This window comes from Pleurodeles waltl, chromosome 2_1, assembly GCF_031143425.1.
Source record: "Pleurodeles waltl isolate 20211129_DDA chromosome 2_1, aPleWal1.hap1.20221129, whole genome shotgun sequence".
NCBI classification, from domain to species: Eukaryota; Metazoa; Chordata; class Amphibia; order Caudata; family Salamandridae; genus Pleurodeles; species Pleurodeles waltl.
Window position 1 is genome coordinate 44,954,209 of NC_090438.1, and position 18,009 is coordinate 44,972,217.

Consider the following 18,009-nt stretch of genomic DNA (forward strand, 5'->3'; position numbering starts at 1 on the left):
TTTCAGAATGAGTAGTACAAGGGTGAGACCACAAGCGCCATACTTGCCCCAAACACTCGGCTGAACATCTGAGCACCAGCCACTCACAAGAGGTTAGCAGCAGACAACGCACAGCGCTTTAATGAGCCTCAAAGTCCATTTGAAACCTGCAATATTCAACATTCACTACAAGTCTTGTCCATCTAATGACATTTGCTAGAAAAATACACTGTTTTGCACTTTGTTTAGTTGCAAGTTTGAGCAGCGCCTTTCCCTTTATATACATGATGAAAATGATGTTTTATTTTTTCCATTAAAAAAGGGAAATATTTCAGACCACATGATTTCTGTGGGAAAATGTTTCTTTTCGACAAAATCTTTGCAAGAAAGCAGGACCATAGCAGCTGCATGAAACTCCCTTCGACGTCGGAGTAGGAAGGCGCGATTGTTTCAGATAAGACAGCAGATGAACAGTCACCAAACTCTCCTGAAGTTACGGAAGACGCGGTTTCAGACTGCTGCACCAGCTCTAGTACCTAACACTACGCTGTTTACATGTTGTCACTTGAAAATATCTCATGCTGGGTTACCTGACCTACTATGGAACCCGTTTTCGACCCCAAACACTTACCTGGGAAGTTGGAAGAAGGAGAAAAAACAATTGGCAGTAAGCATACAAGCTGCACGTGGCAGCACACTTCATGAGGCCCTCTACTGGCAAGGTATGGACGAGCAGCACTGTGGGTATACGTTTAAGGTTACTGATAGAGCAGCACAAGGTATTTCAAAGATCTGAGCCTGGGGAGAGAGAACATGGACCTTCAAGCACAGTTATCCTGTCGCGTCCATCCCTATAAGTAGGTGTCTTGGGTCAGACATGCTTCTGAGTACAGCAGTCCTGAAAGGGTATGTGAAAAAGAGCTTTTCTTGAAAATATTTGCTTTTTTAAAAAGGATTTTATACCCGTTCAGATCATGGTTAGAATGGAAGATAAAATATGAAAAATGCAGACACAGCAACACAATATGGTCTTGGGTTTACATCAGCATAAAAAAATAGATTAAAAAGCAAACATCTCATGCAGATGGACACAAAGAACTGTGATGAGAGGGCGAACTGTATGTGACAGAGGAATACTCTCTCGCCTGCCCCATACTCCCATCACAGCATTCCTGGTTTGGTGGAACCGCCTGGGTCCTCATTTCATGAATTACACCGGTTGCTCTCAAACCCCAGTTGACCCTTTCTTTAAACTTTTCCAAGTGAATCGTACCATGTCTTAATTTCACAACATAATTCTGTAAGACGCCCTCCTCCAGTTAACAACTGAAAACAAATCAACGTGAGGCGAAGGATCTAAGATGCCAGACTTGCTCCAGGTGCACCCATAAGGCCACAGCAGAAAGCAACTGTTGCCCCCCTCTCCCGGGCACGTCCTGACCTAGGCTTTGCTACCAGAGGACAGCGTGGTGGACCCTCGGTGCCAGTGCGTCCAGTTACAGCCATCTGCAGCTCTGGGTTTTGATACAAAAGACAATCACCGTTTCATTTTCTCCGGTAACCCATGTTCCAAATTTCCACACTGACACTTGTCTTGTCCAACTCAAGCTCTTCCAGTTTAAGGCTTTCCTGCAGAAGACCTCAAACCCCACCATAGTCAGCAACTAGTGTTCCACTGTTCCACAAACCAGTCCCCCATCCTTCCACCTCCAGTGGACGCTGGGTTTCATAAACTATCATCCATACATGAGCAGGGATCTCCCGCTTATGGCTTCCATTCATACAAACGTGGTTCTACACCCTGGAGCCCCCTCTGCTCTCTGGTTCCCCGCAGTAGAACATGACTTAACCTGTCAGCCACTTCCATCACCACATGGCAGGGCCTTGGCACTGCGCGCACCTCCAGGTCTACGCTCCTCACTTACAGCCGCAGGCATCCGCTTCTTCTCTGCCACCTCGGCCTACACATTTAACCGCGACATACTAGCCTCCACTTTAGTTTCCCAGGCCCCCAATCACTCTAGGCTCGAGCAGGAAGAGCCCATGACCTCGGTGCCTCAGGAAGTCAGTTCCTCACTTCTCTTGCTACTGACTGGAACACAGAATTTAAAATATCCTTGCAAATAACATTACCAAACTTTTTATGAAGTCCACTGTTTTCTTGTCCATATATAATATATCTATACATATATAAAATGTATATAATATACCTATAATGTATATATGACATATATACATTATATATATATTATATGTACACCTATAAATAAAATTGTTCTGGTTCCATCGTAGTAAACGGTTAGGGATACAAACATCTCCGCGGGGGAGGAGCTGTCCAACATGTTTGACATGAAGCCCTGCCCTTTTTCGAAACTTCCGGTGTCTATCAGTCTCGTGCGCCTCGAGTATTTCCACTTCTTCCTTCCGCTCCTCCAGCCAAAGAATTTCAGTTTTGCTCTTCATTTTTTTCTTTTAAAAACAAAATCTTTCAAGGGTTTTTTCGCATCTCTAGTGGGACTGCAAAATAGTCCATGCGGGAATGGGTACAGTCACGCCTGGGAGTGCGAGAGAACACCTCAACGTAACAAAAACAAAACAAAGAAAAATGTAATCTGTGACAGATCCAAATAAAAAGGTGTTGGTATGGCCAGGGCAGGAAGAGTACTCCAATCTGAATTCCTTTGGGGTTTAGGGGATTAACATCTTCTGTTCACAGGAAGGTCTGGCGGGAACTTGCTTAGAGTTTCTCAGCCGATGGGACCCAGATGTAGTGACCAGATTGATCCTCAATTATCTGTTTGATTTTGTTGTAAATCTCTTCGAGCGAATCTCCCTGTACAATGGCTGGAATAAAAGGGAGACGGAAAATCCATTAGTATAGCTTATCCAGAGACGTCCACCTCACCACCAAATCCTAACCAGCTCTCTTCCTAAAGAACAAGTTACTTACCTTCGGTAACGAGGTATCTGGTAGAGACTATCTAGCTGCAGATTCCTTACCTTAGAATTCCCTGGCGTCAGCTTCGAATCCGGAGTTTTTTCTGAGCAGTACCCTGCGCGCACGCCATCGGGCGTCGTCGTAGCCGTCTATGACGTCACGGTTGTCTATATAGACGCTGTCTCAGCGCGCGTACGTCAGTTCTTTTCCACAACTTCCCACGCCAGAAGCGCAGCGTCATGGAAGAACCAACCATTATGGATTTTACCTCTATGACTGTTTGAAGTAAAAATACTTTCATGCCTTTAAGAAAGGCAAAAATGCCAAGATAAAAAAAAAATATACATATGAACACATAAATACATGTTTGCATATATATAGATCTACATAAGAAAAATATCCGCAGAGCGGGGAGGCTTGGGCGGGTGTAAGGAATCTGCAGCTAGATAGAGTCTCTACCAGATACCTCGTTACCAAAGGTAAGTAACTTGTTCATCTGATAGAGACTTCTAGCTGCAGCTTCCTTACCTTAGTATAGATACCCAAGCTATAACCCATGGCGGTGGGTCTGAAGGAGATTTTTACACTAGAAAGCCCTCTCTTCTCACCTGACTATCCAGGCAGTAGTGTTTTGCAAACATGTGCAAAGAAGCCCACGTTGCAGCCTGACAGATGTCCACCACCGGTACACCACGTGCTAACGCAGTGGTAGCAGCTTTCCCCCTAGTAGAATGAGCTCTCAAGCCCTCGGGAGGCTGCTTCTTCGCCAAAGCGTAGCATATTTTTATACAGAGAACGACCCAGCGCGAAATGGATAGTTTCTGCACTGCCCGACCCTTCTTTGCACCAATGTACCCCACAAAGAGTTGGTCGTCCACCCGGAACTCTTTCGTTCGGTCAAGGTAGATCGATAACGCTCTTTTTGGGTCCAGCCCATGGAGACGCTCCTCTTTCTTAGAGGGATGCGGTGGTGCAAAGAAGGTGGGCAGGGTGATATTTTGACCCAGATGGAAAGGGGTCACCCCCTTGGGGAGGAAAGAGGCACGAGTTCTTAATACTACCTTGTCAGGATATATCGTGAGGTACGGTGGCTTTGAAGATAAAGCCTGCAGCTCACTCCCTCTCCTAGCAGATGTAATTGCCACCAAAAAGGTTGTCTTAATAGTAAGCAGGACAGTTATGCAAGGGATCGAAGGGAGCACACATAAGGAAGGTAAGAACCAAATTAAGATCCCACTGGGGCATAACAAAAGGCACAGGCAGGAATAGATGCACAAGCCCTTTCAAAAACCTCTGTACTATAGGTGATTTAAACATAGATGGTTGATCGGGCAACTGTAGAAAAGCTGATAAGGCTGCAAGATAGCCCTTGAGAGTCCCCAAAGAGGAACCCTGCTGGGCGAGAGACAATATAATCAAAAGGATGTTAGACAGAGAAGAAGAAAGAGGATCAATAGATCTCTGTACAATATGAAACAAAGCATTTCCAACGGCAGGCGTAGATCGACTTAGTAGAGGGATGCCCGGCTGCCAGAATGACATCACAGACCTCAGGAGGGAGGTCATAAACCATCAACTGTCGTTGCTCAATCTCCACGCATGAAGGCGCAGAGTTGACAGGTTCGGGTGGAGAACCTTCCCCTGATGCTGCAACAGAAGATCCTCCCAAAAGAGGCAGCCTGATTGGAGGACCGATGCTCATTTTGAGAAGCTCTGGATACCAAACTCTCCGTGCACAATCTGGACCCACTAGGATTACTTGGGCCCAGTCGTTCTTGATTTTCTTGAGAACTCTGGGCAGAAGTGGTATAGGCGGAAAGGCATACAGGAGGCCTCAACTCCACCCGCGACGAAAAGCATCGCCTAGCGATAGCCCCCTTGGAAACTCCAATGCACAAAACTGCTGACATTGCGCGTTCTCTGCGGAGGCGAACAGATCTAACCAAGGCTCTCCCCACTGCTGAAAGAGTCCTTGCGCCACCACCGGATGGAGACACCATTCGTGATCCTCTAAGCATTTTCGCCGGAGGTCGTCTGCTCTGGCGTTCAGAGAATCTGCCAGGTGTTGAACCACCAGGGTCATGCCCTGCTGTTCCAGCCATGCCAAGAGACGTAAAGCCTCTTGACAAAGGGTCCATGACCCCACACCGCCCTGCTTGTTGCAGTACCACATTGCGGTAGTGTTGTCCGTGAACACCTGCACCACCTTCCCTTTTACAACAGGAAGAAATGCTTTTAAAGCTAGCCGGATCGCCCGAAGCTCCAGCAAGTTGATGTGGAGCCCGGATTCCGCCGGAGACCAGTGACCTCTGATCTCCACCTCCACAAGATGGCCGCCCCATCCCAGAAGTGACGCATCTGTCACTACTGTTATATCTGGTTGGGGAAGGGAGAGGGGTATGACTTTGACCCACTCGCAGTTCAGTAACCACCACTGCAGATCTTTTGCAGTCCCCTCCGAGATCTGAACCACGTTGGTAAGATTTCCCTGATGCTGTGCCAATTGGAACTTCAGGTCCCACTGCAGAGCCCTCATGCGCCATCTGGCATGCTTGACCAACAGGATGCAGGAGGCCATGAGTCCCAGCAGCCTCAGAGTCTGTCTCACCGAGATCCAGGATAGAGGCCAAAACATCGGTATCATAACCTGAATATCCTGGACCCGCTGTTCGGGAGGATAAGCCCGATACTGCACTGTGTCCAGAACAGCTCAGATGAAAGTGAGCTTCTGAGAGGGAGTCAGGTGTGACTTTGGCACATTTATAGTGAACCCCAGCGAATGCAAGAGGTCCGCCGTCGTCTGGAGGTGGGTGACGAGAGCCTGGGGCGTAGGAGCCTTCAACAGCCAATCGTCTAGGTAGGGGAAGACTGAAATCCCTGACCTGCGCAAATGAGCTGCCACCACCGCCATCACCTTTTTGAACACACGAGGGGCACTAGTGAGGCCGAAAGGAAGCACGGTAAACTGAAAGTGCTCGTGGCCCACCTTGAACCGCAGGTAACGCCTGGGGGCTGGCAGGATAGGAATGTGGAAGTACGCATCCTGCAAATCCAACGCTACCATCCAATCTCCTTGGTCTAGGGCAGACAAAACCTGAGCAAGAGTGAGCATCTTGAATTTCTCCTTCTTGAGGAAGAGAGTTGACGTACCTTAAATCCAAGCTAGGGCGTAGGCCTTTGTTCTTTTTAGGAATCAGAAAGTAGCGGGAATAACAACTACTGCCTACTTCTGATATCGGGACTCTTTCTATGGCTCCCTTGGCCAAGAGAGCTGTAACTTCCTCGCGGAGTAAAGCTAGATGGTCCTCCATCAGCCATTCCTTTGTCGGAGGGATAGAAGGAGGGAAAGATTGGAAGGGAAGGGAGTAGCCCTTCTGTATGATCTGCAGCACCCACTTGGCCGTGGTGATGGAAAGCCAGTGAGGGAGATGAAAACGAATCCTCCCTCCAACTGGACGGACATGATCCCGCAGAACCATACTAGGAGGGCTTGGGCGCAGTGGAGGGGTGCTGTGTGGCGGCCGACCTCTGGCAGACCCTCTGGGTCTGATGGTACCACGACCACGTCCTCTTCTGGGATGCTGTGAAGCCTGAGGACGGTGGCTGAACTGTGGCTAGCATGGTACCACACCCCTACCGAAGCCTCGAAAGGGGCGAAAGACAGACTGCTGTTGTGCTGGCGCTGAAAGGCCCAAGGATCTGGCCGTTGCTCGGGAATCCTTGAACATCTCAAACGCGGAGTGTGTCTTTTAAAAGGCGAGAGCCATCAAAGGGCATGTCCATCAAGCTGGACTGGACATACCCTGAAAAACCAGTAGAACGTAGCCAGGCGTGACGATGTAGGGCCACTGACGATGAAATCACTCTGCCCAGCGAGTCGGTCGTGTCCAAACCACACCGGATCGTAAACTTGGCTGCATCTCTCCCATCCTCGACAGCCTGGGAGAGTGTGTCCCGTACGCCCACTTGTGCCACCGTATCCCATAAAGTATGGGAATAACTTCCCAATAGGCAAGAGGTGTTTACAGACCTCAATGCCAAGCTGGTGGAAGAAAACATCTTCCCAAGCTGATCCAGCCTCTTGGATTCCCTATCCGGGGGGAGCGGAAGGGAAGGCACCATGGGAAGGAGAGGCTTGGACAACCAAGCTCTCAGGAGTGGGGTGTTGTGTCAGGAAACTAGGGTCGCTGGGAGCGGGCCTATGGCGGTGGCCGACCGTCCTATTCACAGAAGCCCCTGTGCTGGGTTTGTACCACGTACACAGAAGGACGTCTGTAAGAGCCTCATTGAAGGGCAACAACGGCTCTGATGTTGTCAGCCCTGGCTGAAGCACTTCTGTCAGGATATTCATCCTGACTGGCACTGTAGGCAAATCTAGGTCCAAGACCTCAGCTGCCCTACGCACCACCATAGCGAAAGAAGCACCCTCCTCCATAGCCACATTAGGAGGAGAGAGCATACCAGTATCTGGAGACATGTCCAGTCCTCTGGCCTCCCCTAGATCCTCATACCAGTCCTGTTGCAATCCAGATTCTAAAGGGTCCTCAGACCCCTCCCATTCCTCTCCTGCGTCTGGCTGATCTAAATAATGCTCAGACAATGATCTGGGCCGAATTGGCTCAGTCGAAGTCGGAGTCGGAGTCGACGTCGCTCCGGATCATCTGGAATAAGGATGGGGCTGCCACTGGTGGGCGCCAGTGGCGGAATCGTCGATGTCGGACCCAGCGCCGAAGGAGGTCGACTGTGAAAGACCGGCGCCGGTCCGGATCCTGGGGTCCCGAACAGCGCTGAGGCCGAAGCCGCCGGCGTCAAATCCGAAGGGGCTCCAGTTGACCCTGAAGACCCACCGAGGGTCCAGCCAGCTCAAAAACGAGACACATGGCCTCGTAAAACTCTTATTTGAGCGGGGGTCGAGGGGGGAGGGGGCTGGAGACGCAGAGTCGGCCAACGGGCGTGGTGAAGATGAATTCCGCTTGGACTTCTTCTTGTGCCTCTTACCTTCAGATGACCTCGAATGCGAGGAAGAGGACATGGGGCTCCGGGAGCGGTGCTGCGATCTCCTCCTACTGTGGGACTGTGACCTCCGCGGAGTTGCGCTGACCGAAGACGAAGGTCGGGCTGCAAGAAGCTTAAGGGATCTCTCCCTCAAGGCCTTCGGCACCATGGCCCGACAGTCGGAGCACGAGGTGGAATCGTGGTCCTTCTCCAGGCACCAAAGACAAACACGGTGTGGATCCGTCACCGACATGGTGCGATGACGTGCTCCACACGGCTTGAATCCTGTCTTTCTTGAAGACATGACTTCAAACAGTCAAAAAAGCGTCGACAAACCGTCGAAGCCGGGTAGCTCTTTCCAAAACTGCACTTAACCGGCACGGAAGGAAAAGAACTGACGTACGCGCGCCGAGACGGCGTCTATATAGACAACCGTGACATCATAGACAGCTCCAACGACGCGGATGAGGCACGCGGATCCAAACGACGCCGCACGACGGCACGTGTGCAGGGTACTGCTCAGAAAAAACTCCGGATTCGAAGCTGACGCTAGGGAATTCTAAGGTAAGGAAGCTGCAGCTAGAAGTCTCTATCAGATGCATCACATTCCCAGAATTCAACCAACTGTTCACTATTCTCCCTCACTCCCGACTACGTTTGCCTTTTACCAGAGACCCAAATTTCATGCCCCCGCGGTAGTAAAACCTCCCCCCAACAGCAAAACTATCAGTTGTTCGCCACAGACTTCCATGAATTACTACTAATATCCTCTAAATATGCATTAGCTGTTCATCACTCGGAGAAAGAATGGACTGAAGATCAAAGAATAAATTAGTTATTAAGATGAGAAACTGTCCCTTTAACAAAAAATAAGAAGCCCATCTAGATTCAATCTCTAACAGTAAACTGAAAAAAAACTGCATAGAGAAGTGATATACAGAAATTCACTTAAAAAAATAAATATATATCAAAGGTTAGAGGGACGTTACAGTTAGGTACAGATTTTACATGCACAAAATAGTTATACTTATCTCAAAAAACTAACTTGTGCCCTAAGGTAACTATAACTTGATGCACCAGGCGCCCCACAGTGGACCTATCTCCATCGCCATTCCCAACTGACACAGAGCCGGATGGGGGTCATTCCATGCTGGTTTCAACGCTGACCAGGACAATGCTCTCTATATCAGAGCCAATCCCTTTTGCTTTTGACGGTCCTGGAGAGGTATAAGACTGGGAGGGTCTCAGGACACTTATGGATACCAGATGAGAATGACAACTGGTATGAGGAATGGGCAGCGGCCAGTGAGCTAGACAACTTGCCTGACACTGGCTTGGTCTGTTCTACTATGGTTAAAGAGGAGGGAGTCTCTTTTGCTATAGTGGCATGCAGAACAACTGACGTCTTGGACCTTCAGCTGCCTATAGTGGCAGTCATGAAGTTTGTCTTTAGCTGGGATTAACCCCCCTCCAGACCTCTACTTCCTTTTAATGATGCCCTTACTGATGTCCTCCTCAGGATCTGGTCCAAGCCCTGCACACAAGCTCCTGTGCAAGGGACCGGACCACTCCACTCCACTCCACGTGAACTCAGTTTTCCTACCCAACACCCCACTTCAGACAGCCTGGTGGTCCAAGCCACCATCTCTAGGATCCATCCCAGCTTGTTCCCTACCACTATACTGGATAGGGAATCCAAGAGGCTGGATACCTTTGGCAGGAAAATGCTCTTTCACCAGCCTTGCACTGTGGTCGGTGAACAATGCGTGCCTTTTGGGAAGATATTCCCATACACTCTGGGATTCAGTTGCACATGTGCTGCCTATAGTCTTGGAGAAAGCCCGAACCAGTCTTCCACTCTTTTACAGACTGGAGAGATGGAGAAAAGTTCAAAATCCAATGTGGACTCGAGACAACCAACTTGCTTGGTAGTGATTTTATTGCCGGTGGCCCTGTGATGCCACACCTGGCTAAGAACAACAGGTTTTTTTTTCTTCCCAGGGGGACTGTCCAAGCCGTGCTTATGGCGAGAAGGCGGACTCAGCCCTGGAGTGCTTTAAGGACAGCAGAACTACGGACAGGTCCATGGGCTTGTTTGCAGCCCCTTGTTACCTCCAGTTTGCCTTCCACCCCTTCTGTGGTCTCCAACTGAGTCTATAACCTTGCAGCCAGTACCGCCAACAGGTTTCCCACCTTTTCGTGGTGATGGATGCCGGGCCCATAGACCACGTGGGACAAGTAGCCAGCGAACAGGACAGTCTACCCCTTTTTCCCCACCCCACACCCCTTCTTTGAAAACTGCAACCTTCAAAACCCCTTATAATTTGTCCTTCTTCATAGGCATCCTTTTGGGTCAGGACCCACTGACAGTAAGATAGGATCACTGGGCTTTGTAACTCGTCCAAAGGAGCTCCTCCCTCCCCTTTGTGACTCACCCTCCACCCATGCCAGCCACTTATGACCAGCTGACAGAGGACCACCTTTCCCTGCTCTGTCAGGAAGTGCTGGTTCTCCTGGTCAAGGGAGCCTTAGAGAGAGTGCCAGCATTACAACTTGCTCATGGTTGCTATTCTCACTACCTTCTGGTGCCAAGAAGGATGGAGGCCTTCATCCTATCCTAGACCTGAACTTTCTCAACCTCTTCCTGAAAAAGGAGAAATTAAGATGCTCACACTCACCCAAGTTCTGTCTGCCCTGAACCCAGGACACTGAACGGTAGCTTTGGACTTGCTGGCGCATATTTCCACATTCCTGTTGTGCCTACCCAGATATTACCTGTGATCCACTGTGGGCCAAGAGCACTTTTAGTTCGTCATGCTCCCCTTCAGCATTACCAGCGCCCCTTGGGTGTTCACAAAAGTGATGGCAGTGGCTGCAGCTCATGTGAGGAGGTTGGTGGTCACAGTCTTCCCCTACCTCAATAATTTTCTGTGGAAAGTGGGCTCACCCCAGGCAGTCATCTTCCACCTCTGCACAATGGCATATGATCTGGACTCGCTGGGGTTCACAATCAACGTGTCAAAGTCACCCCGACTCCCTCTCAGATGCTCCCTTTCATCAGAGCTGTTCTGGACACAGTGCAATTTGGAGCTAATCCCTGCAACGAGTCCACGTTATTCAAGATATAATACTGAAGTTTCAGCCTCTATCCTAGATTTTGGTGATACTGATCCCGAGATTGTTGGGCCTCATGGCCTCTTGCTTGTTACTCATGCCTGTTGGCATATGTAGGCTCTGCAGTGCGAGCTTATGTCCCAGTGGGTGCAGCATCAGGGAAATCTCTCCGACATGGTCCAGATTTTGGAGGGAACTGCAAAATATCTGTAGTGGTGGCTGGCGAACTGCGACTGGGTCAATAGCAGATCCCTCCCCCAACCACAGCCTACTGTGGTGACAGATGCATCACTTCTGGGATGGGGCAGCCATTTGGGAGAGGTGGAGATCAAAGGAATCTGGCCTCCAATGGAGTCCGAGATCCACATCTACCTTTTAAGGCTGTGGCATTGAAAGCCTTTCTTTCTTCGATCAGGGGAAGGCTGGTGCAGGTGTTCACGGACATCACCACCATTATTAGGTATTGTAACAAACAGCGCGGGTGGGACTATGGAACCTTTGTCAAGAGGCTCTGCGTCTCTGGACATGGCTGAAATGCCAGGGCATTTTCCTGGTGGTTCAACACCTAGCGGGCTCTCTGAACACCAGGGCAGACACACTCAGCTTAAGATACCTCGCAGATCACGAATGGTATGTCTATCCAGAGGTGGTGCAAGACAGCCTTGGTTAGAGGTTTTCAAGGCGACTCTTCCTGGGAGGCTCTTTTGGTCTCTTATGGAGTTCTGCCTCCTGTACGCCTTCTGCCAATACCACTCCTGCCAAGAGTTCTGAAGAAGATCAGGAAAAGCCAGGCCCAAGCTATTCTTGTGGCTCTGGATTGGGCATGGAAAGTCCGGTATCCTGAGCTGTTGAGTATGATCATCAGTTTTCCAATCAGGCTGCCTCTTCTGGAGGACCTTCTGTTGCAGCAACAAGGGAGGATTCTTCACCCCGGACCTGTGCACTCTTCATCTTCATGCACTGAGACTGAGCGGCGACAGCTGACCGCTTTCGATCTTCCTTCTGAAGACTGAGATCTTATTCTGGCTGCCAGGCTTCCCTCCACCAAGTCGGTATACACCTTCTGATGGGATAAGTTTGTGACATGGTGATAACGGACCCCATTTCTGCACCTTCATCCTAGGTTCTTCTGTTTGCTCTATTGTTAGCCCAGCAGGGTTCTGCTCTGAGCACAGTTAAAGTTATCTTGCAGCTATTTTGCCATTCTTTCGGTTGCTGGACCAACATTCTTTATTCAAGTTACCAGTTGTGGCTAAGTTTTTGCCTCAGTGGGATCTGAATCTTGTCTTTACCTTTTTGATGTGTGCACCTTTTGTGCCTTGGCACAATTACCCTCTTGGGGTTCTCACCATCAAAACTGCCTTTGTAGTGACCATAACATTGGGCAGGAGGGTCAGCGAATTGCAGACACTCTGGGCACACCCTCAGTACATCACTTTCTAGCCAGACAAGCTGGTCCTCTGGAAACGTGCCTCCTTCCTAAGATTGTGACCCCTCCGTTTCATGCAGGCCAGAGCATCACCAGTGGTCACTTATCGTGCCTCCCTGCGTGGAAAGTCTCAAAAGTAACAGACTTCAGTGCACCAGGGTGGAGCCTATACGGTTAGGGCGTATGTCACTTCAAGCCTGGCTGACGCTGATGTGGAACTGAATGGCACCATCTTCAAAAAACTTCCTGATCCGGTCTGGGGATTATTCTCAGAGAAGAAAACTGCAGCTAGGTAGAGTCTCTACCAGATAAAGCATTACTTAACAAAAACATCCCTTTAAACCTTTGATTGCAAATGAATTTCCAAGTTTAAAAAAAATATAAAGAAAGAAATTATTACAATGCCCAAATAGAACGTCAATGTAATTTTTTTTTGTGTGTGCAATATATATATATATATATATATATATATATATATATATATATATATATATATATATATATATAGTAGTAGAAATACTTTATTCGGTTATCAGCAACCATAGAAGCACATATAATATTATAAAGCACTATTTTAAAGAAAATAGTTGCTACTGTTCAACCTTACAGCTAGCCTGTACATCGTGAATGAATCCTCCCCCAAAACAGCAGTTTCTTGTTGCCAAGGGGACAGGGTTTCTCAAATTCACAAAAGGTACTCATGATGGAGTTCTGGGCTTGTACGCAGGTATTTCAGCCACCATCATGAGAGGTAGGTTGATATTTATGAGCACTAGCAAGCCTCATATTTGAAATGCAAAGAGAGATGGATGCTCTTTGGAAACACATCTAAGAGAGGACTGACCCAATGGAACACAGAAATAGAGTATGATTAAAATAAGATTACAGTGGTCTCCTTCAGAGGAGAAAGGTATAAGAAATGGTTGGGTGATATCAACTTGGACAGGAGGGAGAGAGTGAGATCTAACAGGGAACTTACTGTGGAAAATTATGCCAGGTTCATGGGAACAGTGATTGCATCATACTAAGTCTTTAAGTAAATATAAGGGCACAAACAACACAACTTCTGAATCCAAGTGCTGAAGCTCTAATGTATACATTTGCTCAAAAGGTAATCAATTGGAAAAGACAACAGTGTGTTTCTGAGGAGGACAGGGGTCTTTCACAAGGGAAAAGATGGTGGTAAACCTTTAAACGCCTCAAAGAAATCCTTGACCACCTACCCAACTAACCAATACTGCCAAGGAGAAAATATTCTGTATGCAGTTTTGCTACCAAATGACACTTCGAACAGAACTGAATGCACGCCTTTACTATATTAAAAGGTTGTCAGTAAGCTCTCTTCTTACCAGGTTCTTGTTTTTACATCCTTGCAGAGTCATGAGTGAATGAATGAATAAAAACTTAGAGCACGCATATGCCCATAGGTGTCTTGACATCACCATAATATTACCCACTTGAATACAGGAACTTATTGTGAAAAGTCTATAAATGTATTTGAGAATGTTAATATAGTCTGCTACAAGAATCAGACTGCCATAACCAATATATGAAGCTCTCATACCTGGTTTTGACAGACCTACGCCTCCGGATGTAGGAAGCAAACAGACACTGCGGTAGCAGGCTGACAGACAAAAACAGCAGAATGTAACACTATCTAGTACAAACAGGTGGGAGTAGCAATAGACAGAGCCAGCAGAGGGTAGGAGAAAAACAGCCTTCTTTGGAGTCACACACCTAGAAGATCAATCTCACTTACTGTCCAGCACTCAAATCTTTCAGCACACCCTCATTTGATGTCCATTTCTCTACTGGTCGGGAGAGTTCCTCACCCTACCTTAAGGGCTCCTTTATTTTGTGCAAATCACATACTGTGAATGAGGAGTCTCCTCAACTGGCGGATAGCTTCCTTTCTAGACGTTTCATTCTTGGCCATTCCCAACGGCTCCATCACAAATGTGTGCTCTGGGATTTTTAGTCGTAAACACCTCAAATCAGACTGTAGGTCTTAGTCTCAGAATACTGTAGCAAGACACACCCATGTGGGCAGTGTTTCTTAAATGTCGCAATGTAGTCGGTTAGGATGTGATGATTAACACAAATGGTTTATATTTGTGCATGTGCCCTATGTTATGAGGCCACAATGGGTAACAGGTTGTGAATTAGGGAAATATTTTAAGTTATGTGTTTTGTTTGAGTTTATCCCAGGAGGATTCAGTACAGTTGACAATGCTGATTTCTGAATGTAATGTGGGACATTTGGTCCGTATGGCAGTGTGCAAGGGGCATCTTTTTCCACTGGTAAGTATGCAGAAAGTTGTTGGGGATGAAACCAAAAATTAGCAAAATGCACCGGTATGCATAGGTGATATAATTCCATATTTGGGACAGAAAACCCTCCCGGGCAATACAGCAAGGGTCATTGTCTAAGGCAATTCTGGGCTTCTTATCCGCCCAGGTGAGATTAATGAGTAGAGATGTCAAAGTTTTAAAGAAGCTTATCAGGATGGGAATGTTAACGAAAGAGAAATATAGGGAGAATTACTATTTTTAGAAGTCCAATACAGCCAACCATTGAGTGGAAGTTTCAGCCATCTATATATTTGTTCTTTGAGATTGCGGATTGCTCTGCCGTAGTTAAGTTTGAGAACTTTGTCTGGGTTGGAGGTTATCCAAGCACCTAAATATTTTATAGGAGCGTCACACCACTCATAAAACAGGTCTGATTTTTGAGTGCTTGGCATTAGTGAGACAATCTCTGATTTATAGTGAGATGAGAGATTCAAACCCCCCCCCCCCCCAATTTGATAAATTCTCTCAGTATGGGACTCAAATTGCTCTGTCGCACTCTGATGTACAGCAATGTCATCTGCATATAACAAGATGAGAAGGGTCTTTCCTTGAAGCATCTGGTGTGCTGTGCATGATGTCTCAGTTTGGGCCAAGCAACTCTAGTGCAATCACAAACGTGATTGGGGGGGGGGGAGGGGGAGCCTTGCCTGGTTCTGCTTTTATATTTAAGACATAAGGTTACATCCATTAATAGGAGAGATCTGGCAAACTGAAAAAGCAGACAAGTCTCAACTTCACTTGATAGTTTTGAGGATCTCACTCTTGCCTACCTGTTGAGTTTTGGTGTCATTTCAACTTAGAACTGAAGTATAGGAAAATGCCTTCATGGCTAGGTGGACCACCGTGATCTCTGAAAGGCTAATATAAGAATTCTTCCTATGTGACCACGTGTAAGCTCCCTAGACTGCTATGAAAAGAAACACAACAAGATAGATGAGAGTTTAGCCTCAAAGGGGTCCCTATTGTGGGTGCCACTCCAAGTGGTAGCGCAAGTGGGCCTTGACGTTACTGGTACACAAACCCTATGGAGTAGCCTCCAAAAGGCCAAAACTGTTAAGGGTAATGTCTTGGAGGGATAGAAAGAACTAAGGAACACACAATGACTTGGCTTTTCCTTGATGAGTTTCAGCGCTCAATCTTCTTTTTACCCAAACAGGCGAGATCCGTCAAATGCCATATCCATAAAATAAAACTTGCATGTCCCCAGAGAAGCCTGTGACTCCCATCAAAGTGTAATGCCAAAGCACCATGCTAGTGCCCATACTGCCTGCTCAAGCAGTTGGTGGTGTCTGGCCCTGAACGGTTGATGTACCTGGACTCCTATATCAAGAGTGGTCTACATGTTCCAGCCACTTATTTAATGTCTTACGGTCAAATGGCTATCATCAGGACCAGCAAAAATAGGCGATCCCTAGATTGTACTGTCTAAGTCTGGGATTTTTGTACACCCTACACTATTTGTTCGTGGTATAGATCACATATTTTATTGGGCTGCTGTCAACCCAATTTTGAGGGATATGTTTCTACGGTCTTGAACTTTGTTGTAATTGATTTTAGAACCCAAAACTTCTGAATGAATTATTTAGTTTAGCCACTAAGAGTGGGATTGAACAGTCTGAGTCTGTCAGAACATATCACCCACAAATAGGCCAGTTTGTTTCTTGTACTTTTTTTTCTTCTTCTCCCCACAATGCTTTGGTTTAATGTGATTTTCTTCACCAATTGTTCCACTGCTAAAGCAAACATGTGACAAGGGGCACCCCTGTCATTCGCCTCTTTTAGTTGCAGTGTGAGTGGCATTCTCCATTCACTTACTTTTGCTGTTAATATTGTGAAGCTGGTTATGATGTATTTATTATATTAGGACCCAATACGGTCTTAAATAATAATATTTCCTAGACATTGTTTTTATGCATGAAATCAGAGAAGTACCATTTGATGTTTATAATGTTGTGCCACATCTATGTTAGTAGCTAACCTGGTGCTGTAGGCATGTTGATTCCTGATAAAGCTGACCTGTGGAGATATTGTAGGTTGTAAAAATTGTTTGCATCATCGATTACTGTTATTGGTGTGTATGAGGTACAACATTTAGGCTCTGGCCAGGTTTAGGAGTAGTGGTACTGTAGTTTCAGTCACTGCTTTGGTCACCACCCCTGTGGATACAATAGGATTGTACACCTTCATGAGCGGGTCCTCAATTTTCAAAATATTTGTAGTTATTATATAACATTCTTCTAGCCTCTCGTCAGTTGTCTATGTGCACTAGGGGAGCAAGCATTCTTATGTTGAGTTTCTAATTGGGCTAGTAGGGTTTCCAGTTCAGACTTCCATTGAGCGGCAAGTCTTGTGAATGAATGTTGCTGTGTGCAAGCTAAGGCTCAACTTAATCACCACCTAAACAGCATCTCGGATACTATGCCACCTGTTCTCCCCTTTATCATTAGTTTGAAAATAGATCATGAGGATCTCCTGCCTAGATGTTCTAACTATCCATTAATATAATTTGTTAATTACCCTACTCAGGGTTTTCTAACTGGGGTGGATGAGTGAGGGGACATCTATGGAGATTAACACAGGTGCATGGTAGGACAGCAGTTGAACCTTCATCAGTGTCACTACTACCGATGCTGCTACTGCTCTGTTCACTAGGAAAATAATCTATTCTCAAACGTGATCTATAGACGTTCTAATAAAATTAGTCATTCCGTGTTTTTGCTTCCCTTATCAATATCAAGCCGTTCGTTCCTTGTACCAGTGAAGATGAGAGATAAGTTTAGTTTGGTCAGAAAACCTACCTATCTTTGGTAGAATTTAGGATAGCATTGAAGCAGCGTTCCAGGATTTAGTGAGTTTTCATGCAGTTGGCAAACCTTGGAAACAAATCTTTATAATGTGTTCTTTGTTTTTATTGCAGCCATTACAGAACGGCCCTGGGAGTATCAACTGGACTACGCGGTGGGCTTTGTCTCATGTTTGGCAACATACAACTTCGCTTCTTGGAACTGGGCCTCTTTTGGATGCATAACGGCACACTTATTGCACTACTTTGAGTCTCAGATGCACCTTGTAAAGGGGCTTTGACCAACATCTTTTATCCTACAGCGACAGCATGGTTTAAAGCCTGTAGAACGCTTTCTCTAGGTCGATCTTGGGGCATCATCTGATTGCGCTTCCAAATGTTCTACCGTACCTCTAGCAG

At 46.9% G+C, this 18,009-nt stretch overlaps 1 protein-coding gene across 12 annotated transcripts in view; it reads right to left on the reverse strand.

The window, feature by feature from the left end:
* Positions 1-915: 915 nt before the first annotated feature.
* DLG3 (discs large MAGUK scaffold protein 3) overlaps positions 916-18,009 on the reverse strand; it is a 1,213,683-nt gene continuing 1,196,589 nt past the window's right edge. For all 12 annotated transcript variants that reach the window (XM_069209533.1, XM_069209549.1, XM_069209524.1 and 9 more), the window contains one exon: positions 916-2,823. In XM_069209533.1, coding sequence (XP_069065634.1) covers positions 2,717-2,823 — 107 coding nt within the window. In that variant the 3' untranslated portion in view covers positions 916-2,716. The remainder of the gene's footprint in view (positions 2,824-18,009) is intronic.